Here is a 27942-nt window from a genome sequence, read left to right on the forward strand (position 1 = left end):
ACTGTTATGTTCCTTTTTGTTCGCTTTTAAAGAAAAATATAATCCTGTGAAATGATAGTCCTATACTTTTTAGACGATTTTTCTTTTTAAATGTAACTCTTTATAATAAGGTTTAGAAAGGAAATGCTAAAATTCTTAAAATAATTCTAACAGTACAAATAAAAAAAAGGGATAAGTAATAAAAGTTGTATTATTTTCTAAGAAAAAAATATTCATCCAAGAGGAACGGGCTCATAGTGTCCTACATACATTCATGCGAAATTAAATTTGTGGTTATGTTATGTCAGAATTAGGTTAGGTTAGGAGCTCCTCTGCTGTCTGCATGCACTGTTTACAGTGCGCGGAACAGGCCGTCAAAAAATGACATTATCAGGAATTTAAATATAAGATAAGGAACTCGTACTTAGGAATTTCGTATGAATTTTTCGAAGTGTTTCAACGATGCTGTATCTCAAAGCACTTCTTCCCAGGACACTTTTCAACATCGGTTTAGGCTTAGCGTTCTTATTATTCTTCTGCGAATATCTCATGTATTACGTGGTGCTTATACAGGTGAGTCCTCGCGCGATGCTTCTGTGTCATGCAAAAACTTGCACCGCTCAAGAATATAAAATCTCTGTCTTAACGAAAACTCAGAAGTCACGGTTTGACTTTTAGTGCGAATGGCCTACTCTGGACCCTCGGAAGGAGGACCCGGCTTTACGTGGGGAAGCAACGGACAGGCCTGTCAGAGCGATGTTTATAGCGGACACACATTTATTGGGCTCCAGGGAAGGCCACTGGTTCGATAAACTCCGAAGGTTTGTATCCCAAATGTCAATTTCTATCAATTCAAAATGTTTGACTTACTTTCTGTCTTCGTCTAGTTCTAAGAATTAGAAAAAAGTAAAGAGTAAATAAAATATAAATAATTAAAATAAAAGTTAAAATTTACATTATTAGAAACGGATTTAAGTTCTGTAATGTCATCTACATTACATCTTTACATCTATCTGAATATCGAAGATGTTTTAACCCACCACATTGGGTCAAAACAGGTCAAAATGACCCGAGCATCATCTTTTTTTTTTTACGCTAGATTTCAGAACTTTCCTGGCTTAGGAAGGGCGCACCATAATTATACTTTTTTTTTCTTAAAAGTACATCATCTTAAGAGTATTAGGCCAAAATTTTATTTAAAAATATTAAAAATTGAAAAAGTTATGATTTTTTTAAGTAAAAAAAACTCATTTTTTCGAAGTTAACACGTTTACGATTTTTTTTTTAAATGTTAAGATTAAATTTTTCACTAAAACGCTATTCTATTTTCTTAAAGGTTGAAATTATATACTGTAATCTTTTAAAGTTAATGAAATTAATACTGTTGATTTGACAACACTTTAAAAACGGGGCTCGGGTCATTTTGTCCATTGTGTAACTATTATATGAAGTGTGATCATGAAGGGTTAAACAATGTAATTTTGGATATCTACTGAAAAAGAGTACTGTTGTTTCAGGGAATGGCAGATGTACAGAGCGTTCCAAACAATGATGACGTTACATCGACCGGACGTAGTTTTCGTATTAGGTAATAAATTCATTGTATCATTGTTCATTTTCTAATATTTGCTGTTTTCTCTCGTGATATTCAGGTGACGTTTTCGACGAGGGGCAATGGTGCGGCTCCGTGGAGTTCGAGTACTACATCAAGAGATTCAATTCCCTGTTCTACATGCCTAAAGACTCGCATATCTACGTCGTCGCCGGGAATCACGACATGGGATTTCATTACGGTAAAAGCTATATCTTCTAAGAATCCACGACAGCAACGAAGTTGCCGGTAGAAAATCGAATACGCAAACGTATATCTTAACAACATACTTACGGCTGGCTTTAACACTTCAAATATACTTTCAGCGATCACGCCGTATCGCAATCAGCGCTTCATCAACGGCTTGAAGAGCCCGAGCGTGCGACGGCTGAGCCTGCGAGACAATCACTTCGTGCTGATCAACAGCATGGCGTTGGAAGGGGACGGCTGTTTCCTGTGTCGGCCGACCGAGATCGCGGTGAATAAAATAGCTAGTGAGCTATCACCTCTGTACCAGCTCTTGAACCAGCATGCAATCGTCACGACTGATTAATCCCTAAACTGTCTGTACGTATTGCAGAGGATCTGAAGTGCGCGAGAAGAATCGGCAACGATTGTCGCAACGCCAGCGCGATTTCCAGATACAGCAGGCCTATATTGCTGCAAGTCGGTCTTTCTCTCTCTCTCTTTCTTTCTCCACCATAATTCGTAAATAAGATATTTTCGCAAATGAACGTAGGAACTAGAAATTCTGAGGAGTCGTAAAGACGTAACTTTTAAACCGGGGAAAAAATTCCGTTCGAGAGATTAACAGAAGTGTCGTTCCTTCTCTCCAGCATTATCCGATGTATCGAGAATCGGATGAGATCTGCAACGAATTGGATCAGGTTCCGAACGAGTTGAGGGCCATCAAGTTCCGGGAGCGGTGGGAGTGCCTGTCGAAGGAAGCGTCGGAGCAGGTACGTTTGACGACTTCTGACGACACCAGCCATGTGTTCTGGATTATATAAGAATCGGCGTGATTTTACATAAAAAATGTATTAAAAAAATATATATATTACGAATCTCAGCGGAACTCTGGGCGTTAACGTGAACGTGACTCGATTTGTTCCGCAGCTCCTGGATATCTTGAATCCGCGACTGATCGTCGCCGGTCACACTCATCACGGCTGCAGGAAGATACACCGGGATGACATTCTGGAATTCACGGTCCCGTCTTTCAGCTGGCGCAACAAGGTCAACCCGTCCCTATTGATGGTAGAACTTTTTCAGATTTTCAGTCGTTAACCCATTAACGGCTAACGTCTCATTCTCGAAAATATTATAATTTTTTGGCTATGGAACGAGGAAACGAAAGAAAATTGGAATAGGAGGAATAGAATAATATCTAAGTAATTTAAGGAGTATTATTTATTATTTGCCAAAAATAATGTTGATGATAAATAATATTCCCAAAAACTTTATTCTGACTTCCGACGCGTGAACAGGAATTCTTAATGACTTTAATGATTCCGGTATTATTAGAACTGGGATCTTCAGAAGATAAGAGCAATAATATGCTTAACTGGAATTCTTTATATTATCGTTACGACTTTCTCGTAATGGGTTAATTATCTCTCCCTCTTTTTTTCCCCCGCCTCCTTACCTTCCGCGCGTTGCGGGGAAACTCGGGGATTTATTCGTGAATTGTTTCTATTTCAGGGTACTTTCACTCCCAGCAATTATTCCGTCTCCAAGTGCTACATGCCCGTGGAATCTACTGTGATCGCTATTTATAAATGTAGTCTCCCATGCGTACTGATATATTTGATTATAAAACTCAGGCCGAGGCGGCACGTGTACTCGCGCTTGAAGATGCCTTGACTAACTCTATCGTGACGCGTTCGCGCGCGAACGGGCGCATAATATAATTCTATATACAATGCAACTCATGGAGGCTATAATCGTCGAAATTAGGACATATCTGTATGGACACTCTTTTTCGTACACGCTAGCCGTCACGTATTATTTACAACAGTTAATAGTATAAAATACTTTGTGATATATATATCGTAAATTGTAACGTATGTCAATCCTCGATGTACATAGAGTATTGCGTAGGACTCGAGACACATTTACTAAAGGATTATATAAGTATCGGCGTGATTTTGCATAAACGTGTTATTTGAAAAAAAAAAAATGAAAAAAAAAATTACGAATCTCAGCGGAACTCTGGGCGACATTGGGAGGTTTGCGATAACGACATCCAAAAGTTGTAGAGTGAAAATATGCACACTCGCACTGAACGTAAAAGTAAAATATTACAAACTATGTATTATTACTCATATACATTTGCATACTGCGCTTATTGTTATAATAATTATAATAATGATCGGCCGAGACAGTTTGCGAAACTGCATGTTGTAATTCTTACATTAAAGGAAACGATAAACACTTTAGACTGGCTCCATTTTTTATCGGCTATATAATACTTTCGCACACATTGACTGTTTACTAATATCACATCACTTGAATATTTTTTTTACAGCGTTCCTCGCTCCTTCGACAAGGAATATTTATTGATATAGCCAACTGTCCGTGGGTTAGATTATTTTCTCGTATGTGTTTATTTGTGTGTAAATCATAAGTACTTATGGGAGAGACCTCGCAACTAAGAATCGTATAAATAAAATAGATTTATTATATAAATTCGAGCTCCACATTCGCGTATTCTTCGTGTGCACATTCGCAAGTAAAAGAAGCTTATTTGTTCCAAAAAATATAGCAAAATGAACAAAAAAAAATTGCAATGTTTTCTCTTAAACTTAAAGCTGGTAGAGAAATTTCTTCCTCTCGTCGTTGCAATATTTATTTTTAAAGAAAAAAAAGAGGAAAAATGCTTTCTTGAAAATACATCGATATATCTTTTTTTCCCCTTTCTGTAAGTAAAAGAAGCTTATTCGTTCCAAAAAAGATAGCAAAATGAACCGAAAACCGCAACGTTTCCTTTTAAACTTAAAGCTGGTAGAGAAGTTCTTCCTCTGTTCACTGCGATATTAATATTGTTAAAGTGAAATGAATGGAAAAAAGAGGAAAAATGTTTTCTCGAAAATGCATCGATATCTCTTTTTTTTTCTCCCTCTCTGTTGAGAAATCTTATCTCGATTATTCGCTATGGCTTTTGCAAATCCTAAGCCATGCGACGAACGTGGAGCTTACATTGTACTCATGACGGACGCAAGAGAATACACGTAGAAATCTCAATCAGTACATCAAATATTCGTACATGTCAGTCGACAAAATCCTGTGCAACGTTCGCAGTTTCGAAATTTTGTGGAAGATGAGATGCATCCGTTTCGTCTTATCGTTCCTACAATAACGAAAACGTTAGCTCTCTGTCTCTCTTTCTCACTCTGTCACTCTCTCCCTCTCTTTCTCGCACGCTCTCTCCCTTTTTCTCCCCCTTTCACGCCACGGTTAAATTAAAAGTCTAAATTTATTTCGCTCGCATTTACTCGACTAATGATAATTTTGACTAGTCTATCTTGACGGCCGCGTATATCTTCCTGATGAACGAGTACGCGGCGAAGAAACCGATCGTGCCGGTCAGCAGCCAGAATGTGAGGACCATGAGCGCGGTGTAGCCGAAATACATGAGGGTCGGCACCAGCTCGGTGATCTTCAGCTTGGTGACGAAGTAAAAGACGGAATACGCCAGCACGTAGACGGCCGAACCGCCGCTCACGATGAAACTGCGCCACCACCACCTGTAGTCCTGGAGATCGAAGCATCGAAGAATGAGAACAAGAATATATTACAAGAGCACGGAGATTTTATAAATCATGAAAATATAGGAAAAACATGTATAAGTCTGTTATAAACTGTAGTAATAGAACATAAAAAAAACTGAGTTCAAAATCCAAGTTAAAAATTCTTTTTAACAGAAAAAAAAAAGAATAAATACCGTATAGAATATTAAAGACTTGTTTTGGTTAATTGATTTTCTCGTACTTACTTCGCCACATAATTGGAAGTAAACCATGACTATTGATATCTGCGAGCAGGAGATTACAAGGATACAGAAAACGAGGAATAGAAATCCGAAAAGATAGTAAAATTGATTTTCCCAGAGCGCAGTCAGGATGAAGAAGAGTTCTATGAATACCGCGCCAAACGGTAAGATTCCAGCCATTAGAGTGCTGCAAGCAATATTTTCTCTATTAATATTTGATAGAAATAGTTTAATAGTATATTTAATAGCAATTTTGTGTGTGTGTGTGTGTGTGTACAATTGCTGCTTTTTAAATAATGAAAAAGGCGATTAAATCTTTCCAAACTTACCATAAGATTGGATTCATATACCATAATTGGTCAGGAACTTGTCTGGGGATTTGATTCGTTCTAACTGGATGCGTGAAGGGCTGCTTGCGATAGCCGAAGAAATAGCCGAGATAGACGAGAGGTAGCGAGATGCCGAACCAGAGGCACAGCAGGGCCACCATCGTGGTGAAGGGAACCGCACCGGAGCTGTGCTTCCCCCATATGAAGAAATTTAGGAAGAAGCACGTCGTGAAAACTATACCCGGATAGAACGTCGCTGTCTGTAACAGATATCTTTACGTTAGAAACAAGTATATACGTCTCGCTAAAAATATATTATATATTGTAAAGTTAATTTTGCAAAAAAAAATTATATATACAAATATATAAAAAAGTATAGATTATATATTCAGAAATAATTCATATTTTATTATACGTATAAACCATGTTTTTACCAGCAAAGCAGCTCTTCTCCACTCCCGACCCCGCATGGTTTTATACAATCGGGCCGAGAAGTAACCGGCGATTAAGCCGGAGAAGACGTACAAAAATATCGCGCAGGTACCGAGGGCACCTCGACTCGCCGGCGACAACATTCCCAGCATCGCGAAGACTGCGGAAATACAGACAGGTGTGAACAAACATGTAGTTTCGCTTGTAACGCTATGTTGCATCGATACGATTCAATATGTGCCTACATATCGTGATCAGAGCCATGAAGAATATCTGAATGCCGCTGCCGATCACGGCGGCGAATAAGCGCGAGTTGTTCGGCGGCCGGAACACGTCCCCGTGAACTAGCTTCCAGCCGGTCTCCTCGATGGTCTCGTCCAGACCGGCCAAACTGTCGCTCTCGCCCGCGTTGTAACGGGCTATGTCCCTTCTGAGCGTTCTCACCATGATCATCGTAAGAATTCCTGCAATTTTATAAATACATAATCCAGAAATTAAAAATTGTAATTTTTTTTAAATTAATTAAATTCTGAAAGATACAGAAACTCATTTTTTCAGTTATATTTCATTAATATATCTACATATTCTATATTTATTTAACTTATATATTTATTTTATTATAGATTTTGTCTCCTTAAAAATCAGGAAAACAAAATATTCATGTCAACTTTATCACATTTTCTCGATTGTCACTATAAAATCTAATGTCATCATATACCTGAAAATTCGCGTCTTAAAATAAGAATTTCTGTAACGAATACATAATCCAGAAATTAACAATTTAATTTTTTTTAATTAATTAAATTTTGAAAGGTATAGAAACTCCTTTTTTCAGTTATATATTTCATTAATATATCTATATATTCTATATTTATTTAACTTATATATTTATTTTATTATACATATTTTGTCTCAAAAATCCAGGAAATAAAATATTCATCATGTTAACTTTATCACAATTTCTCGATTGTCACTACAAAATCTAATGTCATCATATACCTGCAAATTCGCGTCTCAAAATAATATGCAAAAGTTCGCAAAAAAAAACTAACTTTTTAAATGATATTTCATTTTGAGATATTCGGTAGAGAGTTTTTCAAACGCTTGATATAATTTTTGCCTAATGTAATCGTCGCATTCTTACCAGATAAGAAGAAGACGACGATGAGAGAATTGATGATCGAGAACCAGTGGATTTCGACGTCGCTCATGCCGAGGTACACGTCCCATCTGCTCGCCCAGCTGACGTCCGACTGCTTCCACTCCACCGAGTATAGGAAGAGGAGGCTCGTGCCCTTCGGATTGACAAACTGCGGGCTCGCCTCGCTCGGTAGAATGCAAGTGTTCCCGTCGAACTTCAATTGAGACGTGTCGATGGATCGAGCTTCCACCTCGAATCCGACTACTCTGAATTCGTTTCTGGAAACAAGGGTGAGAAATTATATATTTTCATCGCGGGGCCATCCCCCGCCGTCTCCGTGAACTTCTCTCGCGGAATATACGGATACTAACTCGCCGTGTTTGTGGAAGCTTAATTTTAGCTTAAGATAATTATTGATGTACACTTGATCGTTCATAATTCCGCCTAGACGATAACCTTGATAAACCACCACGTTATTCGTTTCTTTGTGTTTCTTCCTAGTAGCCGCCGGCAGATTATCTATCAACCTAGAAGAAAAAAGAAGATCCAAGATACAGACCGCGCAAAAGCGCATCTTCTTAGCTGTGTTTCGATATACACTGCTAGTACAGAAAATCTACAGTTCACGTTACGGGGTGCGTTCCATTTAATGCTCGCGACGCTCGCGAGCGTTACTTGTCCTTGTTTGACATTTGATTTGAAACAAGGATGAAATAATTCCAAGAGCGTTGCGAGCGTTAAATGGAACACACTCATGTATGTTATAGATTTTTTGGTACTAACAAACTGCATCAAGAGACACGACCTTGTAACATTATAATAACAATAAGATACTCACAGATGCACAAAGTAATCATGCTGAACCATCTGGATAACGTGCTGGGAATTCGCTTCGTCCCAAGTCATCAACTTGGACGGCCTGTGGCACAGTAGCCTGCAGGAGATGTCCTCTGCCATGACAACTTCATATGGAGTATTCACTATCCTGGGAGAGACAAAGATAATTATCAAAATTTGCGACAACCCGACAAATTAGGAAATGCTGCCTTGAAAGTATAAAAAAATTAAATTGGCACTAAAAATTTCAAGAACTTTTAGAACTTTTAAAAACACAAATTTTAGAAATGTGCGGGCAATAAAAGTAGAACTGAAAAAATTTTCCACAAACCAAACGTACTGCTCTCTTTTGAAAAAACCTTACCTGTCACCGCGCAACACCTCTCCCAAGTTCTCCGACTTGTAAATGAAGGTGCCGTTCTTGGGCAAGCAGAACGGAAGGGAATAATATTCGTACGGTAGTTGTGTATGAGTGCTGGTCATCTTGACCGCCTTAACGTCGATCTTCTGCCCCTTCCTGAACTCCACCGGAGCAACTCCGGGCACGTAGAAGCCATTCGTCTCGATCAGGAGGCATATCACCACTAGCACGGCACCATTTTTCTGTAATCTTCCCTGCATCGAAAGATTTGGCAAATTAGCGCAAGATTACAGGTGAGCGACGCTGTGAGGTAATTAAATTCAATTGGAGCAGTTTGGGAAAATTAGAAAAATTGCTTCTTGAGCCGAGAGCACCGTGTCGCTTTATCAATGACAATTTGCGAGAAAGTATTGAATAAACGCTTATGCAACCAGCATAAGTAACAACGATAGTCCCTTGCGGGCGGGTAAAAGTATCGACAATGGGTCGTTTCAAGAATTACGACGGACCCGCGAATGAAGAGCCACGACACGCGATCGCGCTATACTGTAAACACCTACTATCGGTCTCAGTGAATCATCAGATCGTCGGATTTATCGGGCGGCCGCGAGTCGCGAGCTGTCAGTTGCCGCTCTCGCGAGAGAGAAAGCGAGAGCGCGATCCGCCGCCGCTCGCCGTCGAGGAAACGCGACGAGAGAATAGGCGACGGAGAGGCCGCCCTCCGGCGAGAGGGCCCGTGTGTGTGTCATGCCCGGCCACGTCAAGCGACCTCCGCACGGTCGTCCCGTCCTCCCGCCGCCGTGGCAGGGGCTCGGCGACGCGGGCTCTCGGGGGAACGGTGGCAACCTTACCATTCTACGCGATTCACCGTGTGACTCCTCGACAAGGGCCGCGCGCGCCACGCTGTCTCTTCGCTCGCACAGTCGCTCGTCGTCTCGCCCTGCCTCTCGCCGTCGGTCTCACCGCGACCACCACCACACCACCACCACCACCACCTCTCGCGAGCAGTGCTCGGCCCACCGACAGGCGACAGCAGCAGCCCCACGTTCAGCGTGAAGTTGGCGCCGCGTGCGCGCCCGCGCGCTGAAGCTGGCCGCGGGACGGGCCAGCCGCGCGCGGCGCTGCCAACGTGACGCGGGGGAGGGGGGAAAAGTCTCTAGCGCGTCGTCCTTCCGCCGCGCCATCTCGACGCGGAAGCGGCGGCGGCGGCGGCGGCGAAAGGAAGGACGACGCGAGAGAGAGAGACAGAAGTGTGGAAAGGGGCGGAAAAGGCACCTGGGTGACCGGAGGAGATCGCGGCCGAATCCGACGACGGGGAGGCCGCGGGTAATCGTCGAGCCCCCGCGAACCCTCGTCCGATTTGTCGCGTATCGCGGAGAATTCTGTCGCGCCGCGGACGCCGGCGATCGCGTTTCGAAGATGGCGCCGCTCCCACCTGTCGCCGCGCGGGCGGAAGTGCCGTCTCGTTGAGACGCGGAACGCGATCCTCACCCGCGGCGAGACGTCCCTCCGGCCGTGCGGCGAGCGCGGAGAAATCGCGCGGTGCCGAACGAGCGGTGCGACCGGGCGATCCGCGCCCGCTCGCCGATCCTAGTGACACGCGCGCACGGTCGCTCGGCTGACCCCGACTTTTCCCCGAGCGAAAAAATACACCCCCCCGAAAAGGAAAATATCGTCCCACGTGGGGACTCGTTTAATTACAAGTTACGTTGTTTGGATATGCGTCTGTCCGGCTGATTTTCCGCGCGGAAGCATGGTGCAGGTGAGTGGCGTGCCGTCCGCGCGTTATCGCCGCGCGATCCGGCCCGGCCGCCGGGTAATCCGCCGCGTTCGCTCCGCGGGGCCGTGTCGCCGTCGGGAATTTTTGATTGTTTTTTTTTTTTTTCACCTCCTCCGCTGTCATCCATTAGTAAATAGGAAAGATGGCAGCAGATTATTGCGCTTTTTTCCCCGTGCCTTCGGTCCCGGGCGGACATTTTTCCCGGGTCACCGCAGCGGCCCGGGGCGAGTTTCACGCCGTAATTACCGTCGAAATCGCCCGCCGAGCGCGTTTCCACGCACGGGATTCGCCGCGCCGACCGTTTTTTTGAATGGGACAGCACATCGTAGTGAGCCGGGAAAAAGCGTAACGCGTAAAGCCTCGCCGCCGCGCTCGTCGCTTGCACACACATACACACGCACGCACGGGGGACCGCGCCGCGTACGGCCGCGGGTTCTCTCGGTCGCCCTTCGCGCAGCGCGGGGCGTTTCGGCCGCGGTGAACCGTCGCCCCGGCGGAGGGGTTCGCCTAACGCTTAACCTAAATGCGCGCGGGAAACGGGCTCGGGCCGTAAATAAACGCGGACGCGACGCGCTCCGATTTTCCGCGATCGGGGCGAGTGTGTTGTTTCGCGAGTATATTCGCGTCGGCAGTCACGGACGATGATCGTAAGACTCGGGCGTTTTTGTTGTTATTTATTTATTTTTAAATTGCCTCCCGCAAAATTTGTGTTTACCCCCGATTTTCCGCAGGCTATCGACGAGATGGAGCAGCGGGACCTCCCGCAGGCGTTCCGCCTGCTGGGGGAGATGAACGCCAACGTGCTCCAGGTGAACCAGCTCGTGGACAACATGCTGGTGCGCGTGAAGAACGGCGAGATCTCGACCTCCAAGGGCCTCAGCTTCCTGGAGATGAAGTACCACATGCTGCTCTCGTATCTCATCAACCTGACCTACGTCGTCCTGAGAAAGTGCTCGGGCGAGCGTATCGAGGGCGACCCGTCGATCGACCGTCTGATCGAGATCAGAACTGTCCTAGAGAAAATCCGACCAATAGACCACAAGCTTAAGTACCAAATAGATAAGCTCGTCAAGACGGCGGTGACCGGCACGATCAACAGCGACGATCCCAGCAACTTCAGGGCGAATCCCGACGCGCTGGTCGCCAAGCTCGACAGCGATCAGGAGGAGGACAGCGATCTGGAGGAGGACGCGGACGGCGTCAAGTCGACAACGCAGCAGTCCAGGAAGTCGAACGTTTACGTACCGCCGAAACTCGCTGCGGTGCATTACGGTCAGTCTCTAGACTCGTATAAAAATTTTCGCCTTTATGTATCATAATAGAAATGACTATTGCATATTTCATCAACAATTTTTATCAGAATATTGTATATAATTCATAATTTAAGTGTCCGATTTTAATCATTTTCATGTAATGAGAATAATTTAATTAGTAAATTTAACTCTTTAATTAATACAACAATAAATGAACAAGTAAATTCAGCCAATTACTTGTTTATTTATTGTATTGAAGAATCTGTTACATTTTTAATTGTTTGATAAATTTGAGTATCTAACTTTGTGGAACGCTTAATTTCGTTGTCTCGTTAATCACTGTGATCTCTCTCCAGATGGTGACGAAACAATGGCGGAGAAGATCCGCAAGGCCGGCGAGAGGGCACGCAGACGCGCCGTGTCGAATACGGTGCTGCGGGAGCTGAAGGAGGAGTATCTGGACGCGCCGGTGGAGGACAGCCAGGGCCTGGGCGAGAAGCGGGCGATTCTGGTGCGCGAGGACAAGCGGAAGATCGAGTACGAGGAGAACTACATGACGCGTCTGCCCGTCACCAAGCAGGAGAAGCACAGACGTCGCCAGATGACGACCCTCGGCACCCTCGGCGACGAGATCACCACTTTCGGGGAGTCATCCACCAAGACCGCTAAGAAGAGAAAAGCTCAGAGGAAGGGCAAGGCTAAAAAGAGTAAGGGATCTTTCTCGTTCGCGGCTGGAGGGGACTGCGCGCGGATCGGCCAGGCGGGATACTAAAGCCGAGAATTTCGCTTTGCAGGTTTCAAGAAAAAACGGCATCATTAAGAGCGTGGGATGAAGAGACGACTCCGGGACTTTGGACGCGGACCCCCGGGGTCATCATGCAGCATTAACGATTTAAGGTAAAAGGTAAACAAAAAAAAAGAAAAATAAATTTACTCGACTTCTTCTTCGAAACAAAAAGCAGATGCCACTAATACTCGTTACTAAGTTAAGCTAAAGATAACATCGTAACATCCTAGTAATAAAAGAAAAAAAAAGACAACGTGTGTCGGACGGTTGGAGTAAAAATAGCACGATGGTAATTTATTACTGTATAAGACATACTAATGGTCGTGTAATTGATAATTCTAGTTAATAATGATTTTAATCTTTAACTGTTGTCTGAGAGATCAATTTTGATCTGTGGAGTTGAGGGAAAAGAGAAAGAGAGAAAGATAGACGAGATCCATCGGGGAAATTTTGCATTCCACGCGAGTGTGAATGCGAGGAACAACGTTCGAAGTAATAAAAAAAAAAAATTAAAAAAAAACGATGGCACATACGAGCTTAATGGAAATTATGTGTCGTAATAGCGTAATATTGTATTGTAATGTTGGATCGAGTAGTTGGACTTAAACCGGCTCCAGGATTGAAAATTGTGAATTACACGTAAAAGTTGAGAAAAAAAAAGCAGAACATTCCTCTGCTTTATTTTGAAATATTCTCCGGCTATATAGGGACGTGCGGAAGGTCAGGTGGAAATCACAGTAAGCATAGCAGGAGAGACGATATTGAATTAATTGTTAACGAAAAGCGTAAAAATCACAAGACATTCACGGCAAAAAAAAATGCGCGGAAGCTACAAAACACTCGAGAGCTCTAAAGAGAAAGAAAAATAAAAAAAGGACGAAAGAGAATTTTGGAAAAAAAAAAGATAAAAGCTATTCTTTAGGAACTGCACGCGCTCGGCGCGACTTCTGAGAGCAAACTTTTCGGAAAAGCACTTTTGGCGAAAACATACGAAGAAAAAAAAACGAAAAGAGGAAAAAAGAAACAGATATTTCGTCGATATCGCATGTCTTAGGATTTTCTCGCTGTCTTAGTGTAGTGAAGTAGTTACTAGTTTTACTATATTATATGTATATTTCGTTTGTGTTTTTCCCCTGGTGAAACTGTTGAGGCTATTACAAAACATTTGAATGTGAGTCATGTTTTTACGTTAAGTCTCATTTGTCTTATTATTATTACAATGTGCTTGTGCATTGTATATATATATATCTGTTGTTTTTGCGTTGCGTTTTTAAGTCGTTAAACTTATATTGATGGTAATATAAGGATAACACGAGCGTGTCAAAATTCAAAATTGTCGTCATGTTCTCAGATTTGATTTCGATTGAACCGTTTGTTTCATTTCTCAGAGGGAGAGAGAGGGGGAGCTTGTCATATCACACAGTAAACGGATAGAAAAGAAAGAGAGAGGAAAAAAGGAAGGAAGGAACGAACGAACGAACGAATGTACGTAACGAAGATTTCGGGCGAATATCACTTCTGCAAGCCTGATAAATAGGAAATATTTGTACAATCAAATCGGGGGGTATGGGAGGAGGGGACGGGGAGGGAAGAGGAGAGAACCGCATCGTCGGTTGTGACTCCCTACCCGCCCTACCCCTTCCTCCCCTCCCCCAAATAGGTTGCATTTTTTTAACGTTGTTAACGACGCCCGGGGACCTCCGACACGCTTCGTCGTGGCGTCCCCCGGGTGGAAAGATGTTCCTTTTAACGTAGCGAAGTCGAGCGACACATATTGTTCCACGCAGAGAATACGTAATGTTAGATATATGCGTTATATATGCCACATTGCTCACTCCAGTGCAGAAGTGATCCCACCCTCCCCGTTTGCCGCCGCCGCCACCCCCTGTTCCCGTCTCTCCCACCCTCCCCATCCTACCCCCCCTCCCCTCCCCCCCCTGCGCGAGAGAGGCGACTTAAAACTCGGTTCGCTGCGTATTGCCGGCCAAGGGCTCAACCATCCATAGATATTATATTTTTTACAGAAGTGTTCATAGATTGAGCCAACTTGGCGCGGCGCCGACGCGATATGTCACGCATATGCCTCCCCCTCTCCCTCGGCGATCTGTGAAGGCGATTAATTAAAGAAGAAAAAAAAAAAAGAAAAAATGTGATAATGATTATTCATGAAGTAATAGTTAAAGAGAAACTTAAACAAAATAGCACAATCGCTGGGCATTATTTACAAAGTGCTAGCAAGCCTAATGTCAGCAGCCTTGTCGTATTTGGTATTGGTAAAAAAAAAGGGGGAAAAAAAATGAAGTTGAAAAACGCCGAATTGCGGACGGATTTTTCGCGGAACATCCAAACGCTCCTGGAGAGACGTGCGTGCGTGCGCGCGCGCGCGAGAGCGCGCCTGTTATTGATACGAAATTAATTCCCGGGCGCGCGCATGAAGAGAGAAAGAGAGAGAAAGAATGAGAAAGAGAGAAAGTGAAAAAAAAGAATCAAGATCGAGACACACATACATACACGGGAGTCTCATCTCGACGGAATTTGTCCGACATTCGGCTTCCTCATACTCCATTGCATAGACGATAATTTTGTGAAGCACACCTACGGCCGGCGCGAACTGCGAGCCCGGAAAAAATATATATATAATATATGTACCGATCAACGCATCTTCATCTAATAATCGCTCCGTCAGATTTCGAAATACTGCCGATACTTTGCAATAGGCCTGTGCAACACACTTCGCCAAACGTACGCCCTGCGAACGAGACTATATGTATATATATAAATGTATGTATGTATACGCTCCGCGCGATCACACACGCGTACGCCAACACCGAACTTTTTTATACGATGTATTATTAAACGACCCTCCCCGGGCTCGCCGGTCGCAAGTGCGTGGTAGGTGTGCGAAGGGGTATTCATACGACATACACAACATATCCACAACACGCAACATATAGCAGCAAGGTAATAGGATTACATTGAATACACTACCTCAAATCAATAGTAATATGGATTTACAGTAATACGGGGAAAAAAAAAAGAGAAACTCTCCGCGGCGGTCGCGCTCTGCCCTCCCCTAACTACTCCACTACCGTTGTTGTTACGATTGCCTCGATTCTTTACACGGTCGCCGATGACGTTTTTTTACCGGGACGTATGTATATTTCCACCGGGACTTTGTTGAAGGATGTACAGTGGAATTTATTCGCCTTGAATACTCTCGCCTATCTATATTAACCCTGGGAGGACGCAGGTGTAACTTTACAATAGCGAACGATAGTAGGCTTCTAGTAGAAAGAGATAAGAGAGAGAGAGAGAGAGAAAGAGAGGAAGAGATAGACGAGTTACAACTCATCTTACAGATAGGGATTTAGAGCAGATCTCCATTCCGTTTTGTTGATCTGAACCGTCTGTAATAGAGGAATCCAGGATGACATTTTTTAAATTCCGTTTATTCCATTCCATAAGTCCGTTCGAGGATAGCGATAGGAACGTGTGAAGTCAGGATTAAGATGTTCGATTGATCGCTGGTTTCATGCATTTAGGTGGGATCATCCCCGTCGTCGGGTCGATCCCCGCCCGTGTTTTCCCAGGGTTATAAGGAAAGGACCTACAAATGTACAAATATACTATATATTAAGGAGACAATTGCGCGAGAGAGCGTTGCCGCCTGCGGACCTTTAAAAGAGTAGTCCTTCAAATCCAACAACGCTGCCGAATGCCGAACTGAGAAAAAAAAAGAAAAAGAAAGAAATGTATCAAGAAGTATCTTTGCAGCAGAGACGGAATGATGATAGGGATGATTTATTGACTACATTCATAGTCTTTGAAGAGTAACGACGTTTGATTTGATACATATTGGTGAATTTTTCTGTAATTTATTACGTACACTAATAATAATAAATAAAAAAAAAATGACAATTCTCAATGTGCGAACGAGAGAGACTGCGAGAAAACGGAGAGAGCGAGCGAGAGAGAGAGAAATTAAGGGTGAGACAGGGAGAGAGAGAAAGTTTACCTTGTACATTTACAAATTGTGGTTATTACGAATGAATTATTATGATTATTAATTTTATTATTATCACACGGATTATACTATGATTATTATTATCATCATGTAGAATGCTTCTTACTGACTGAATAAAATGTTTTCAATGTCTAAGATGAAGAAAGATCGCCACCTTTCCAATATATTCGTACATATAATATATTTCTCTAATGTACAAATATTTTTTACATAATATTAAGGAACTCGAGAATAGAAAAATATACATTCTATTAGAAAGTAAGAAAAATTTCAACAGAAAACGAGAATATTTCGAGACATATAGCTTTCGCGTTAATTCGCTAAGTTTTTACTTTAAATTCGCCCAAAATTGCCTTCATATCGGAAATTTTCTTATCTTTTTGGTAAATTTGTCGCTTCAAATTTGTTATCCTTTTGCGTAACTGTTTAGCCTGAGTGCCACTCTCCTTCCTAATTGCTTCCATGTGTGAAAAATTCATACTCCATACTCTTTCAGGCGAGATCCTCGTTTCCTTGTCCTCAGTTGTTTTCCGCGTTTCTGGTAATAAGGAAAGCGTAGTGTTCGTTTCTTTGTCACATTTTGAAACTGCGTTGAAAAAATTATCGCTTATGTTTACACGTAAAATTCAACACTATCAATCAAAAGATTTATAATTCACGAAATTTACAAGTGGCAGGCTGTTGTCCGAGATCACTTCTTACCCTCAGTCGTGTGTTTAAAAACTTTGGCGATGCTAATACTGAAATAAATAAACATAATTTTATTACGCAGAGTTTAAAAATCCTAAGCTACATTAATTAAAAAAAAGGATAAATTCGAGTTAGAAAAAATTAATGAAAGAAACAATACTTTTAATGAATCATAAAATTTTTTCAGTGTTTTACCTGTTTTGTCTGTATCCATATTGTATATTTTTTCAAAAATCTGTAATTACATATGTATATTACTAATTTATATTTAAAATTTTTGTTTCTTTTTAAATTTATAAAAAGTATCTATTATACCATTGTCATGTTAAATTATTTTCTTAATTTTTTTATTGAAAAATTAAAAAAACTTACATGTGGTACGGCATTTTTTCTCAATTTTGGATAGAAATAGGATATACGATCCATATATTTTTCCTCAAAATGAAGAGAACACACACGACTTTTCATATTAATAATTTTGTTTTCAAGTCTTAGTATCCTTATCCATTCTGCTCTCCTGACAGGATCTGAAGGAAATCTGTGAAAAGCGACGATGCAATGTAATAAGTCGTATAAAAAAATACACATGGTGTAACTTATTTACGTTTACATCCACACAACAGCAATGTGTTTTCCTTTTTTTTTTTTAAATAAAAATAGTATGTAATTTAAAAAAATACGAGAAGTAGAAAAGATTGATTTTTAAATTAAGTTACATTGATCTTTAATTATTACTCACGTGTGAAATGTAATTTTATCTACTTTCTTCAATTCTTGCACTGCGTAAGAATTTCTCTTAACATCAGTGGTGCTTTCACATCCATCAGCAATGCAACGTACAAGCATCCTTTTTTTCTATAAAAATTAAACGTATTCCAGTTTAATTTATAACCAGTTATTTTGTTTGTCAACACGTGTGTAGATTGCTCTTCTTCTTTCGCTTCTCTCCTATTCCGAGAAGGGATTTTCATAGGCGAGGAGGTAAATATTTATTTTGAAGCTCGCTTAAATTTTCGATTAAGAAAATATGCTCAATTGACGCAGAAATAGATTGGGAAAATTAAATTTGTTCCTTCGCTATGAGAGAAGTATCGACGCTCCGCATTGACGAACGCCATGTCGTTGACAGATCGGGTGCAACACTTTTTCTCGACAAGTGGATCTCAACCTCTGCAACTTCGTGACGTTACCGCGCCGCTTGCGCCATCTGTACGCTCGTTTTCAAATCTCATCCGCAATGTAGACGTCTCTCGTCCGTCTTGTCTTCTTGTGACTCGTCTTATTCTTATACCTAGTTGAAGATCGTTTGCCACGCTTCTGAATTTTAATTGTTTACAGCAATTCGAAATTAATTAATTAAAGAAGTTGGTCATCATACTTTCCATTCGCAGGGAAGTAGATGACAACTTTACGCGCGATTGGATCAGCAGTTGAATCGTCACGTTGTTTATATCTCGCCCTGGTTTTCCGCAACTTTTGTTTTGCATCTTTTTAAGAGGTTTGACGCCTGACATGTTGCCAAATAACATGTATGTCAACCGGAATTTTACGTCTCGCGCTCTTCCCGAACGGATTTTCACGCATTTCGCATTATGAGTCAAAGTGTAAAAACCATTGACTTCCGTCGACCGATGGTGCAAGGTAAAATTAATCCTCGATTCTGTATGAAATATATTACAAGGAATCATGTCTCTCGTATATGTGTGTGACCATTAATGTTTATTTAATTAATTATTACTATTTGCCTTTAAGAGCAACGTTACCGTCAAGGGCTGGTCGCTCGTTGATCGCACACTGCGGGGAACCGACTGGGTTAGAGAGGCAATTCGAAAACATGGACCAGCTGATCGATGTGGACGACGTCGAGACTGGGATGCGCTCCTCCAAGAGCTCGACGGCCTCGACGCTGCACTTCGGCTGCATCAGCTCGAACTCGATATGCTACGTCGCGATCACGATCGCGACCCTGACCTTCCTCGCCGTGATCGTCTTCATCTACCGGGACATCATAAAGCTGCTGCTCCACTGGATCGAGCATCAGAACGCCTGGATCATCGCCGTGATCTTCATCTGGCTGTTCACGCTGGTGTCGTTCCCGATCGTCGTCGGCTACCTGTTCCTCATCGTCGCCAGCGGCTACCTGTTCGGCATGGTGCGCGGCATGGCGATCGTCATACTCTCCGCCAATCTCGGCATCGCGATCGCCCACGTCACGCTGGGCATGCTGTCCACCAGGCTGCCGATAGGCGACCTCCTGCAGACCGGCGCCCCGACGACCGCGAGGGCGATACTGCGCGTGATATCCGGCCCGCAGGCCTTCAAGATCGTGCTGTTCGCGCGGCTCACCCCGATCCCGTTCGGCCTTCAGAACACCATCTTTGCGGTACGTGCCCCTCGGCGCTTTTCGTCGCCGCCTCCACGCGCGCAACTCGCGACAATACTATGTATATTTATAACGTGCGTATAATTAGGTCAGTAACATAGGTGGTTTTCAATACCACGTAGCCAGCGCGATAGGCTTGCTGCCCGCCCAGCTGGTCAACGTTTACTTGGGCAGCAGTCTGAGGTCGATGCAGGACGTGCTGGAGGACAGGTCCACGGCGGCGACCGGCTACGTAGTGTTTTGCTTCCAGGTGCGTTGTTATGTATCCTTTAAAGGCTGGATCTACTAAGTGTGCTCTTTGCCATCTGCCTTTTTTTTTATCTCTTGCCTCTTTCCCCTCTTTGCGACCGATTTATCGCCTTCTCGTCATGCGTCTCCTGTCTCTTCCGAGATTCGTCGACATTTATCCCGGGCGAAAATGAAGGATCGGGATATAAGAGGCAAAAAGGGCAAGGGTGATGAAAAGTGGTAAAAAAAAGCGAGGGAACAAGATCACATTGTAGATCCAGCCTCACGCGGAAACGACAGTCGAAGTAATAATGCTTTCTGTGTTATAGATATTGGTGGGACTCTCGCTGATGGTTTACATTGTACAGAAAGCGCGGAAGGAGCTTCAGTTGACGTTGTTCGAGGCCGATCTCGCGAATTCACCTCATTACGTTCTGGATGGTCTACCAGATTCCAAGATCTTGTCAAATGAGTATCTCATAGCGTAATTCTATTTTTTTTTTTTTTATACTGAACGTTACTTGTAAAAGCATTTTTGACAGTTTATAATTTTATTGCAAGCAACAACAGCGCTCTCCGACCTCTTTCTCCATATAATTTATTATATTTTTAATGTTTTTTTCTGTGTATCTTCCAGAGGTATATTTCGCTAATTGTAAGTCTTATCGATGGTGCTCTCGGAAATTTAAGCTTTCGAATGTGGCGTTATACATATGGGGGGAAGTTTGTTATCAGAGTATTAAATGCGTATTAAGTCTTATCAAAGCTAACGTGACTTTTTGGTACCAAACGAAGCCTCATAGGGCATGCGACGCGTGCATGTATATTTTGGTATAAAAAATAAAAAATAAAGCGGAACGAGGGAATGACGCGGAATCAGAAATTCTATGTGTATAAAGCTTCCTTGCAATAAGAGCATACTCTATATAATTTATATAATGCTCATATCTGTGTATATTTTATATAAATATATAAATATATATGATATATTTATATATTATATATAATAAATATGCATCTAAGATTAATAATAGAGACTGAAACTTTACATTTATACCTTTTGCAATGTTATCGATCAGTTATATTGGTCTCTCTCTTTTTCTCGGTTCTTTATCCGAACTCTGTTGTTAATGTAATGATATTTAATGTGCATTTGTCCGTTGTGTTTTTTTTTCTCGTGCAATATATTCCATTTGTATATTATATTATATTATATTGTATTATAAAGAGATACAGTTATATCTTGTACGATATAATCCTGGAAGGAGAATGGTGTGCCCGGTGATAGGAAAGAAAAAAAAACGAATAATAAATTTCTCATTCTTTAACCGAACTGTGCGTGTGTAAATAAATTCCAAACGTAGTCCTTTTCTCTCTCTCTCTCTCTCTCTGTCGTGTACTTTGTAAACATTTATTATCTGACTAGAACTTCGGATGTATGTATATATCGACGTTTTTCTCTCTCGCTTCGCTCGAAGTCCCGAAGCTCGAAGAATTTCGCGCATGTGTCCCCCGTATATATACATATATGTCGTGCGTACAAGCGATACCATGGTGGATTCCTTCCAGCTTCGAGACATCTTAATATATGTCGTACATTATGTATATTTAGAGGAATGGCGACGGCGGCGGCGGCGTCGTTTTTTTCATGCCTGCGTACACTGTGTCGTCTACTCATATATCTTTTTTTTCTACATATACTCTCCGTTCGTTTTTTTTTATACAATTCCGTTATCTAACTTAGCGTAACTGGAATCACATTATAAAAATCGTCTCGACGGTTCCTTACATCGTGTATGTACAAAGATATAATGGCGCGGTCGGATATTCTTATCATAGCGGCTATACAGTTTTTTTTCTGCTTCTACATCTCATAATATACATATATAATCGCATCGTTCTCGCATGCGCCTCCGGTTTCCTCGGTTACGTTTTTTTCTTTTTTTTTTAAAGCTCGCGAGAGGCAGCTTACGTATGTACAAGACGCATCTCGGCCGACGAGCGATAAGAGATGCGACGCATCCGACGATTACGATTACACGGAAGTAGAGTATCGTGACTCGTCGTCGCGGGGAGTATATTTACATGCTAAAAAACGAAAACTTATATCCAAGTTCCTGAAATTTACTCGATGCGTAACGGGTAACTCGGTGCGCACGATCGTTCGAGGAGAGGAGCCTGAAAGCCGTTTGGGTCGAAAAGTCGAGGATGTGAGTCGAGCTGCTGACTCGTGTCGACGTATATATATGCACATAATACAATAACACTTTCAGATTTCATTATCTCGTCGTTAGAAGGCATTTCCGGTGAATCAACTTATTCTTAGATTATGAATAAAAGAACGCGGGCTTCGAAGCTGCTATATTACCTAAGAAACAGATCATTTTACAAGAGAAAACGGATCGACGTTTACCGGATATTTCATCCAACTCGACTAAATATTTATATCCCCGTGTCTCGTGACAACCGCGGGGCAGATACACACTAGATAAGGAAGCAATTATTCAGTTGGAAGGAACATTATGGTCGGTACAATAAAATTTCTATATTTAATCGCGATACTTTTAAACAACGAAATTCCCTTGCTTAATTAACTAATAATTCGAAATCACTAATTAATTGCATTACGTAACAATTGGTTCTGATTAATTATAATTTAATAACAATTAATTATAATTTAATATTACAAGTGATTAAAGAAGGAAACTTTATATGCAGTTGACCATAATACATTCTGTCTCGCTACGTCCCTCTGTAAGCCAGAAAATCACTTTTGTTTCGCTCGACTTCACATTAAGAGCTATAATTCGTAGCGTTAGGCGAAAAAACTGCATAATAATTTCTTGGCTCACTCTTGGTAGAAAGCAGCGCGATGGGGCGGTGTGTCAAGTTGCATGAAATATCTTGCAAGCGCTAAATCGCGACGCTTTAAAGTTACAGGAGCTTTCTCAAGTGCGCTATCGTCTCTCTCTCTCTCTCTCTCTCTCTTTAGCTTTATCTCCCCCTTTCACTTCATATTCGACAAATATATATTATTTTTCGGCAAACATAATAACAACAACAACTTTATGGCCACGTTATATAAACACATATCTATAGAATACAGAAGAGATTACATATAAAAACCGATCTCTAGCTTACTTACGTATATCAGCTAACCAGTCCGTTAGAAAGCTATATCGATATCACAAAGTTCCGAGGGGTTTTTGATCTCAAACAAAGTCGTGTAGGTATAAGTATAAATGACACATTAGAGTGTGCTTCGTCCTCGAACTGCATTACGGTTCATTAAAAAAAAACAAGAGAATGAAGAAGAAACTCTGACAAGCAAGACGTATTACAAGGCGAAATAAATAGAATTGCGAGAGGCAGTTCCGTTAAACATGTTGAACCCGAAGTGTATAAGTACTGTGACAAATTCTTGCCTCATTCTCCACCCCCCCCCCCTCCCCTCCCGTGATTAGCCACAACGTATCGAAATTCGAAAGTAGAAAAATAAATCACACCACAAACGGGGCGGCAGCGGGGCTCGTCGTAAGTACAAAAAATGAGGATTGCTTTGCTTCGAGTCGAGTAACGAGGGCATTACTGTTGAAAGAATCGGAAATTTTCACACGTGGTGCGAACAGAGAACGTTTCGCCGTCGAGAATCTCTCACCGCTCTCGCTGTGTGTGTGTGTATATGTGTGTCATTATAACGGCAGGAGATCGATCAGATTCGCCCGCGGCTGCGTCAACGATTCCGGGAAGAATTCCGCGAGCTTGTTGTAGAGCTCGGTACGCAGGTTGTGAACGTCGCGCGCGTTCGCGCACTGCTGCTGCGCCGCCGTCAGCTCGTTCAGGGCCGCGTTCGAATGCGAGGCGTCCTCCGGCGAGTTGTTCTGCTTCCGGAACAGGATCGACGTCAGGAGTTGGAACTGCGCAGCGAAAGGGACAGCGATCAGCGAGCGAGCGAGGCGGGTGTTTACGCGTTTGGCGATTCAGTCGCGGTCGTTCCGCGATCGGATATCAAATATAAAAACAAGTGAATGGCGTTGGAATAGCCAAAGCCATCTCTCTTTCATTTGAATATATACCTCCTTAGTTTGCTGCGTGTCGCTGTGGTCGATAATCTCAAAGATCTTCGTCTGCAGATACTCGAGGGCCTCTATACTGTTGCTCAGGGCGAGCTCCCTGAACTTGTGCTTCCTGATGATCAGCTTGCACCTCTTCAAAATCTGCTCGGCCGTGGGTCGGCGCAGTTCCAGTTGCCAAAAGTCGTCGAGCCGCAAATTCGGAAGGCAGGATCTGCCTGGATTGCCGCCGAACAGAAAATGAACCTAACGCGGAAATGAATTTGCGAGGTTATTATTGCGAGTCTATCGTCAAACGGACATTTTCATTTAAAAGCAATAGAATTAAAGAGAAAAAAGGATACAACTGACATTAATTTATTCACAGATTTACAACACGTACCTTTCTGGTGTGGTCGTAAACAAGCTGGTGCGCGAATCGCGGGCACGGTTCATAATCTTGCATCTTGCTCCAGTATTTTTCTCCGACGTTCTCGTTACGATATATACAAGACCACTTGCTGTTCTGAATATTGTACACCCAAAAGGAATTTTGAACGTTGTCGTCCCTCTTATCCTTATCCTTGCTCAAACCCTGAAAAATATTATTTTATATAAATTACCTATATATTATTTGTATAAATATAATACATATATTATATAAATATAATTTATATAATATAAAATTATTTACAACGCAACAATATAATCGTGAAAAATTCTTTGCTCTCTCTTTTTTGTAATAATTAAAAATTCACGTATTAATTAATTGCGCTTCGAATTAACAACCTCGCTACGCGAGACACGAACCGACAAAACGTAGATCTCGCCGAGTTCAGGATCGATGGTCGCTCTCTGCGTGAATCCAGCCGCAGGAACGTGATTGGAGTCCTTCGTCGTGCCGAACTCGTTGTAACTTATATATTCGACCTGCTGCGTGTCGACCTCGTACGTGAAGAAATCGCTCAGATATTCCTTGCCTCTCTGACCGGCGAATATGTACAGTTTTCTCGACCGCTGGAATAAGATTCAGCCTTTCAAATATCTCGTCTCTTTTTTGCGTTTGCTGTTATTTCTCTCGCGTGCTAAAGAAGGATTGGGATACCAACCGGATGAAACAGCATGGAGTGGCCGGCGCGAGATCTGTAGATCGGCATGTCTCTCGAGCACGGTTTATCGGCGATATCACAGGCGAGTCTGATCCAAGTGCCGGTCGGCACGTGATACGAGTACAATCCCGAGAAGTGCGGCTCCGGTATTAAACTGTGTTCGTCGGCACTGCGCGATTTAGGAAAATGACGTCAGAGAAGGTTGGACAAAATCCCAAAATCAAGAGTAATATTATCGAAAGATAAAAGTCGCCATTTCTCTTTTCCCGCGTAACGTAACTTACCTACTCGGCTGCGTCAGCACTCGTCCGCCAAAAACGTAGATGGTTCGCTTCTCCACGTCCATCGACATCTGATGGTCGAACACAAGCGGCGGCCCGCCCATCGTACCGGTGTCCTCCGAGATTTGCGTCCATTTGTTCGACTCGATGTCGTAAACGTAAAAGTCGCTCTTTAAATTCTCGCAGGTACGGTACTGCGTGTCCAAGTACCTGCCCAACGTGAAGAGTTGCCTTCTCTGTGGATCTAAGCACATCTTGTGACATGAACGCGCGCTCGGTCCTCCCTGGAGAAACAGCAGATAGGCGTGATAGGCGTGACATCAACGAAGATAAAGTACCGGTGTGCATCGACGTGGTCTGACTGAATTTCGTAGACGAAACGTATCTATTTACCAAATTCGCGACACAAAGAAATCCTCGAAAGGAGGTATTTACGTAACTGCGGAATTTATTTTGCAAATCTCTTCTTAATTATATATGTATATATATATATTTTTTTATATCTTGTACTTTAAAAGTCTGCTTTATTCACGAAGAAACTAATTAGTTTTGGATTCTCCGTTCTTTCAAAATGCCAACATCCTCAAAGAAGAAACATCCTACGCGAACAAACCGATTGTCGAGCGCATTGTTTACGCGTGCAACGCGGCGAAGAGATAAGAGATTAATTGTAATCTCGTACCTCCGGTGTGTGTCAGACCGCGTGTGATGCCCAATTTCAATTCATCGAACGCTACCGACCATCGCTTCGGTATCCTTGCATATGAGCGTCCACTTGCCGGCCTCTATGTCGTACGACCACAGGTCAGAGAGATCCTGATTACCGTCCCAACCGCCGAAGAGATAGAGCACCTCGGCCGTGGGATCGAGCACCATCTGATGGCCGCCCCGCATCCCGGGCTTGGGCTCGCTGGACGATAACTTCGTCCAAATTGCTCTATAAGTTTGAGCATTGATATAATCGTTTAAGAGCCCCACTAAAAAGCGGATTCAAAACAATGTGTAAGCGTCAACGTGGCTATGAAAAAACGGACACGAGTCAATGGGGGGGCGGGAGGGAGGAAGAGAGGAGGGGGGAGAGAATCGACGTGATCACGACCGTCACCACGTCGGGACTTACTCGTGAGCGCGTTGCTGATGAAACGCTCCGCTTGCAGATGGTCGCCCTTGGTGACCAACAGATCGTACAGCGTCGACAAGCGCGGATCCTCCAGCGGGACGCCGGTGACCCTCTGCAACGTCTCGACGATCTCGGGCTGCTCCATTTGACGGAAGTGTTTCATGCACAGTCTTATTATCTCCTTCTGCCGATACTGCAATACCAAGAGTGTCCGTTAGTTTCATCTCTGAGTATTCTTACTTCCTAGATTACTGTTAGATTAGCAAAAACGGCGGAAGAAAATAATATTCATTTCCGAGTTGTCGGTTTGTTATTAAAGATCTCCAAGCAATTGCAATGTATTTTCTCTTATAAACTTCCAGCCGCAGATTTCGTATTAAAACAAGTTTAAAGCTTGTAATTACTATTAATTTTTCCGTTAATAAATGAAAGGGATTTTTTTTCTGTACAATGACGCGTTTACCGTGTTGAACCACTCGAGGCAGGGCTTGACAATTTTGGGGTCATTGATGCCGGTCAATCTGATGTGCCATATGGAAAAATTGAAACTTGGACCCCACGACTGTAATGGAAGAACCTTTATGTATCGTATGGGAAAGTAATTCCCTTCGTTTCCTAAAACATGCTTGAGATCAAATGTCTCTGGTATGGAATCATTCCTCAGTCCGCTGAAACAAATAAGATGCTTCGGTTAGATAACAAAATGAAAATGACGATTGACGTAAAAAAAACAAGAGAAAGAAAGAATAAGAGAGAAAGAGAGAGTAAAATCGTTTAGCAAACCTTTTCGAGAAACAAACAAGACGGTTATAAACGGTTATAACAATAAACGAAATGATTAACAATAGAAAAAAACAAAGAAAGAGAGAGAGAGAGAGAGAGAAAAATCGTCGTGGCAAACCTTTCGAGGAGCTCCATCATATTCTCGGGCTCCAGTCCGCCGAATATCTTGAACTTCTTTATATTACACACGTGGGTCTTCTCATACTTGCCGAAGGTGATGCACTTGACGACGGAGGGGCTCTGCAGCTTGAGGATGAGAAACTGAAAAACGCAACGGGCGAGATGAGCAGCGGGTGACGTGGGCGGAGTGAGGAGGGGGGGGGGCGACATGTGCGACACACGTAGACTCACCTGCGGGTGATTGTCGATGTCGGAGGACCAACGCGAGGATTGATCCGACGGTATGTCGACGATAATATTTCTGAAAAAGGAAAAGACATTGGCGGCATGAGCGTTGCGGCGGACGGAAGCTCGCTCTCTCTCCCCCTCACGTTACCACGACACAATCCGGACTGCCGCGTCTACCGGAGTCTACGGATCCTTATTTTTCTTTAAGAGGTTAGGAAACCGCGAGTCGTCCGAGAGGTTATACCCCCGGCCGTTCCCCGGACGATACGGACTTACGGGACGCCACGCGGGGGGAGGAGGGTGGCAACTCACTCGGGCACGTAACAGGAAGAATAGCTGGAGCACTTGTAAATCCGATACTCCAACTTATGAAAATCACCACTCTCGCTCGACGCCATGTTACACAAGTGACATAACCTTCAACGTTCTGCCTGCTGGTCTGG

The 27942-nt window shown here is 42.8% G+C and overlaps 6 protein-coding genes across 10 annotated transcripts; 3 read left to right on the forward strand and 3 right to left on the reverse strand.

The window, feature by feature from the left end:
* Nucleotides 1-233: 233 nt before the first annotated feature.
* On the forward strand, nucleotides 234-4008 carry LOC105454389 (metallophosphoesterase 1). Its single transcript, XM_011696968.1, has 9 exons — nucleotides 234-552; nucleotides 658-800; nucleotides 1497-1567; nucleotides 1632-1772; nucleotides 1897-2064; nucleotides 2151-2236; nucleotides 2407-2529; nucleotides 2687-2827; nucleotides 3272-4008. Exons 1-9 carry the CDS (start codon nucleotides 442-444, stop codon nucleotides 3431-3433), a joined length of 1146 nt encoding a protein of 381 aa, XP_011695270.1. The 5' UTR covers nucleotides 234-441; the 3' UTR covers nucleotides 3434-4008.
* LOC105454388 (transmembrane 9 superfamily member 4) lies at nucleotides 3865-9665 on the reverse strand. Its single transcript, XM_011696967.1, has 10 exons — nucleotides 9513-9665; nucleotides 8665-8915; nucleotides 8302-8448; nucleotides 7835-7990; nucleotides 7467-7741; nucleotides 6568-6786; nucleotides 6325-6482; nucleotides 5891-6150; nucleotides 5565-5748; nucleotides 3865-5324 (listed from the first exon to the last, which is right to left on the reverse strand). The coding sequence occupies exons 1-10, from the start codon at nucleotides 9513-9515 to the stop codon at nucleotides 5085-5087; spliced, it is 1893 nt and encodes a 630-aa protein (XP_011695269.1). The 5' UTR covers nucleotides 9516-9665; the 3' UTR covers nucleotides 3865-5084.
* A 554-nt stretch (nucleotides 9666-10219) lies between these two features.
* LOC105454390 (neuroguidin) lies at nucleotides 10220-13363 on the forward strand. 2 transcript variants are annotated; one of them, XM_011696969.1, is made up of 4 exons: nucleotides 10220-10423; nucleotides 11173-11713; nucleotides 12051-12401; nucleotides 12489-13363. In XM_011696969.1, exons 1-4 carry the CDS (start codon nucleotides 10415-10417, stop codon nucleotides 12512-12514), a joined length of 927 nt encoding a protein of 308 aa, XP_011695271.1. In that variant the 5' UTR covers nucleotides 10220-10414; the 3' UTR covers nucleotides 12515-13363. The 2 variants fall into 2 exon arrangements, with proteins under 2 accessions (XP_011695271.1, XP_011695272.1); XM_011696970.1 differs by lacking the exon at nucleotides 10220-10423 and adding an exon at nucleotides 10624-11088.
* A 2862-nt stretch (nucleotides 13364-16225) lies between these two features.
* LOC105454393 (THAP domain-containing protein 2-like) lies at nucleotides 16226-18338 on the reverse strand. 4 transcript variants are annotated; one of them, XM_011696974.1, is made up of 6 exons: nucleotides 18205-18336; nucleotides 17935-18050; nucleotides 17568-17733; nucleotides 17391-17430; nucleotides 17174-17245; nucleotides 16226-17091 (listed from the first exon to the last, which is right to left on the reverse strand). In XM_011696974.1, the coding sequence occupies exons 2-6, from the start codon at nucleotides 18039-18041 to the stop codon at nucleotides 16826-16828; spliced, it is 651 nt and encodes a 216-aa protein (XP_011695276.1). In that variant the 5' UTR covers nucleotides 18042-18050; nucleotides 18205-18336; the 3' UTR covers nucleotides 16226-16825. The 4 variants fall into 4 exon arrangements, with proteins under 4 accessions (XP_011695276.1, XP_011695275.1, XP_011695278.1 ...); XM_011696973.1 differs by having other exon boundaries at nucleotides 17935-18336; XM_011696976.1 differs by having other exon boundaries at nucleotides 16886-17043; nucleotides 17208-17245; nucleotides 17935-18338.
* Nucleotides 18339-18424: 86 nt separating this feature from the next.
* On the forward strand, nucleotides 18425-21139 carry LOC105454392 (transmembrane protein 64). Its single transcript, XM_011696972.1, has 4 exons — nucleotides 18425-18836; nucleotides 18948-19578; nucleotides 19667-19828; nucleotides 20136-21139. The coding sequence occupies exons 2-4, from the start codon at nucleotides 19030-19032 to the stop codon at nucleotides 20292-20294; spliced, it is 870 nt and encodes a 289-aa protein (XP_011695274.1). The 5' UTR covers nucleotides 18425-18836; nucleotides 18948-19029; the 3' UTR covers nucleotides 20295-21139.
* On the reverse strand, nucleotides 21116-27925 carry LOC105454391 (muskelin). The gene is made up of 12 exons (XM_011696971.1): nucleotides 27812-27925; nucleotides 27503-27572; nucleotides 27270-27412; nucleotides 26832-27036; nucleotides 26369-26561; nucleotides 25990-26225; nucleotides 25252-25532; nucleotides 24968-25136; nucleotides 24669-24875; nucleotides 24262-24453; nucleotides 23883-24125; nucleotides 21116-23723 (listed from the first exon to the last, which is right to left on the reverse strand). The coding sequence occupies exons 1-12, from the start codon at nucleotides 27895-27897 to the stop codon at nucleotides 23499-23501; spliced, it is 2250 nt and encodes a 749-aa protein (XP_011695273.1). The 5' UTR covers nucleotides 27898-27925; the 3' UTR covers nucleotides 21116-23498.
* Between the last annotated feature and the right edge of the window lie 17 nt (nucleotides 27926-27942).

Source organism: Wasmannia auropunctata, unplaced genomic scaffold (genome assembly GCF_000956235.1).
Source record: "Wasmannia auropunctata unplaced genomic scaffold, wasmannia.A_1.0 LD335985.1, whole genome shotgun sequence".
Taxonomy (NCBI): Eukaryota; Metazoa; Arthropoda; class Insecta; order Hymenoptera; family Formicidae; genus Wasmannia; species Wasmannia auropunctata.

Coding starts and splice junctions, on each gene's coding strand:
- LOC105454389 (XM_011696968.1), top strand. CDS start 442: ATGCTGTATCTCAAAGCACTTCTTCCCAGGACACTTTTCAACATCGGT. Junction 801..1,496: donor TGGTTCGATAAACTCCGAAG/GTTTGTATCCCA, acceptor CTGTTGTTTCAG/GGAATGGCAGATGTACAGAG. Junction 1,568..1,631: donor GGACGTAGTTTTCGTATTAG/GTAATAAATTCA, acceptor CGTGATATTCAG/GTGACGTTTTCGACGAGGGG.
- LOC105454388 (XM_011696967.1), bottom strand. Junction 7,991..8,301: donor CATGATTACTTTGTGCATCT/GTGAGTATCTTA, acceptor TTTTTCTTCTAG/GTTGATAGATAATCTGCCGG. Junction 6,483..6,567: donor CATGGCTCTGATCACGATAT/GTAGGCACATAT, acceptor GTATTTCCGCAG/TCTTCGCGATGCTGGGAATG.
- LOC105454390 (XM_011696969.1), top strand. Junction 11,714..12,050: donor ACTCGCTGCGGTGCATTACG/GTCAGTCTCTAG, acceptor ATCTCTCTCCAG/ATGGTGACGAAACAATGGCG. Junction 12,402..12,488: donor GAAGGGCAAGGCTAAAAAGA/GTAAGGGATCTT, acceptor TTCGCTTTGCAG/GTTTCAAGAAAAAACGGCAT.
- LOC105454393 (XM_011696974.1), bottom strand. CDS start 18,041: ATGCTTGTACGTTGCATTGCTGATGGATGTGAAAGCACCACTGATGTT. Junction 17,246..17,390: donor TATGGATACAGACAAAACAG/GTAAAACACTGA, acceptor TATTTATTTCAG/TATTAGCATCGCCAAAGTTT. Junction 17,092..17,173: donor CGGACAACAGCCTGCCACTT/GTAAATTTCGTG, acceptor TTTTCAACGCAG/TTTCAAAATGTGACAAAGAA.
- LOC105454392 (XM_011696972.1), top strand. CDS start 19,030: ATGGACCAGCTGATCGATGTGGACGACGTCGAGACTGGGATGCGCTCC. Junction 19,579..19,666: donor TTCAGAACACCATCTTTGCG/GTACGTGCCCCT, acceptor GCGTATAATTAG/GTCAGTAACATAGGTGGTTT. Junction 19,829..20,135: donor ACGTAGTGTTTTGCTTCCAG/GTGCGTTGTTAT, acceptor TCTGTGTTATAG/ATATTGGTGGGACTCTCGCT.
- LOC105454391 (XM_011696971.1), bottom strand. CDS start 27,897: ATGGCGTCGAGCGAGAGTGGTGATTTTCATAAGTTGGAGTATCGGATT. Junction 27,413..27,502: donor ACATCGACAATCACCCGCAG/GTGAGTCTACGT, acceptor TGCGTTTTTCAG/TTTCTCATCCTCAAGCTGCA. Junction 25,137..25,251: donor GTGCTGACGCAGCCGAGTAG/GTAAGTTACGTT, acceptor TAAATCGCGCAG/TGCCGACGAACACAGTTTAA.